The sequence below is a fragment of the Euprymna scolopes genome, chromosome 9, assembly GCF_053919585.1.
Source record: "Euprymna scolopes isolate OS-2025 chromosome 9, ASM5391958v1, whole genome shotgun sequence".
In the NCBI taxonomy this organism is placed as follows: Eukaryota; Metazoa; Mollusca; class Cephalopoda; order Sepiida; family Sepiolidae; genus Euprymna; species Euprymna scolopes.
In genome coordinates this window covers 258,061-260,229 of record NC_136490.1, presented here as the reverse complement: position 1 = coordinate 260,229, position 2,169 = coordinate 258,061, and the positions used below count along the sequence as shown (strand labels likewise).

The 2,169-nt window shown below is 43.4% G+C and overlaps 1 protein-coding gene across 1 annotated transcript; it reads right to left on the bottom strand.

Moving 5' to 3' along the window:
* Window positions 1–406: 406 nt before the first annotated feature.
* LOC145284995 (protein lin-28 homolog A-like) lies at window positions 407–799 on the bottom strand. The gene has a single exon (XM_080134087.1). It carries the CDS (start codon window positions 797–799, stop codon window positions 407–409), a length of 393 nt encoding a protein of 130 aa, XP_079990213.1.
* Between the last annotated feature and the right edge of the window lie 1,370 nt (window positions 800–2,169).

The window sequence follows — 2,169 nt, the reverse complement described above, 5'->3', positions numbered from 1 at the left end:
TTCCAAGCCACAGTTCAGGACTTTGTGCACTAAAATCAGGCTTATCTAGGGTGAGTGCCGCGCAAACGCACTCTTTGCGTTGAGAGAACGTCATGTTCCTGGCTCCATCTACTATGACTCTGCCCAGCTGCACAATTGCATCCATTCCTAAGAGTAAATCATACCCAAGTAGTTCCCTGTCCACAATCAGAGTTTGCACGGCTACTTCAGGCCTGCTACCGATGCTTATGTGGATGACACCTTCTCTGCAAGAGGACACCGAGCTCCCGCCTACAGTCAGCAGTTCTTGTCATTTTCCAAGTGTTGCAACGTTCTTTGTGCACAAATGTCTGGGCGCAACCCATATCCATAAGCGCATGGCACTCACGCCCATTAACGTGTATGCTCACCACAGGTAGCGCCTTGCTTAATGAGGATCTGGGGAGAAGACTAGTGCTGTAACATCCTCCCCTAGCCCATTTCCTGGACAGGCATGAGCCATATGTCCCCGGTTTTTACATTTGTGACATCGCCGTCTGCTAGGATTCTGGGTCATTGACCGCAACAAAAAGCAATCACGGGCCCAATGGTTTGGGCCCCCACATCTGAAGCAGTTAACACTTCTGATGTTGTCGCTAGCTGAAGGCAGTAGTGTAAGTGCACATACAGCTTCTCCAGGTTGCACCACGGCAACGACCTCCTCATCTCTGGTATCCATCAACACAGCACGATCCCTCTCAAGCAGCTCTTTCAATGACAGCTTGTCCATTTGAGTGGAGGCTCGCAAAAATCCCTTTGCATGGCATGGAAATCCATTCATGAAGGCTCCCTTTATCTAACACTCTGGTGGCATTTCACCTACCAGGCGTGCTAGCCGCTGCAAATCCATCAAAAACTCATCCACGGTCTCCCCTAGCTGAAGGCGGCAGGCGGTGAACTGTTTCAATGCCGTAAACGAATCCGTCCCATAAGCCTTTACAAGGGCAAGCTTGATTTCCTCAAGATCACTCCGTTGGTCCTCCGAGAGTTGCCGATATGTCTCACGAGCCGCACCCTTCAGCAACAGCGGCAGTACGCGCTCGCCGCTCCACCCTAGTTACCGCGCACAGCTCACAAGTTAAGTCTACATCCTCTAGCCATTCTACTATTGGAATGTTCGTTGCTGCACCACTGAACTCGGGGATGAGTCGGAAGTCAAACTGTCTTAGAGCCATAATTAGAATACAGCCGGAATAGCTTGTATCAGAAGCCTTTGTCTAACGCAAAGCAACAAAACTTTTTGGCTAAAAACATCAAGCAGAGGTTCGCTAAATCACAAGTTGAGTTGAGTAGAGTTTGTTGTTCACAACACGAAGTACACGTCAACGCTATCTATTCGCATGTCTTAAACGCCTCTCCCACTCCTCCCAGCGACTCGTTTTTTATAATGTTTTTGGCACACCTAATTTGCATATACCGCACGAGATTGCTAGAGATCTACACATGACCGGAGGATTTAAAAGACAACAACCACAATCTTGGGCCTCTTTTTTTTTTCCTTTTTTCTGTCTTTCAGCCTACTGCCGAGAGATTCTCGCCCGTTTCTGAGGTAAGTTCTCCCGATGTCTATCACAGAAGTCTAAAAGAAATTGCTTAGTACAAAAAAGCACTGTTCAACTGAAACCTCAGAAAAGAGACGTCCGAGATTTCTACTAACTGTCGGACAAAAACCAAAGAAAAAAAGCTGATAAAAGTTGAAAGAACTAAATTCAAAATATTCCATAAGAGTGATTAAACCAACAAGTAAAAACCTTAGCTGAACACATTAAAATTAAACAGAGAAATATTCAATCAAGATCAATAAACCAATTATTTTACAGGAACCCAAGAATGATCTACCGATCTATTCCTTTATAAGTTTTACACATTACTGACCAGAGAATTTTGTATGTGGAAGTACCTTCATTTTTTTGCAGAACCCATTTAAAGATTTGAAATGTATGCATTTATTTCTAGCATTCTTCCTATTTGGAAGAATGAGATGAATTCATAAAAATGTATTAAATACAATGGGAAATTTAGCGTACGAATTAAAAATTAAAATAATTTTTTTTTAGAATCTGATTGCTTATGAAAAAGTAAACCTCTATCTCATGTCTTCACCCTGATTTCAATCTATAGTATCCTTGTATCCACTAAAATTTGTTGCAA

What these genes read in the sequence shown, in the direction of transcription:
- LOC145284995 (XM_080134087.1), bottom strand. Translation starts at nt 799, where the DNA reads ATGAATGGATTTCCATGCCATGCAAAGGGATTTTTGCGAGCCTCCACT.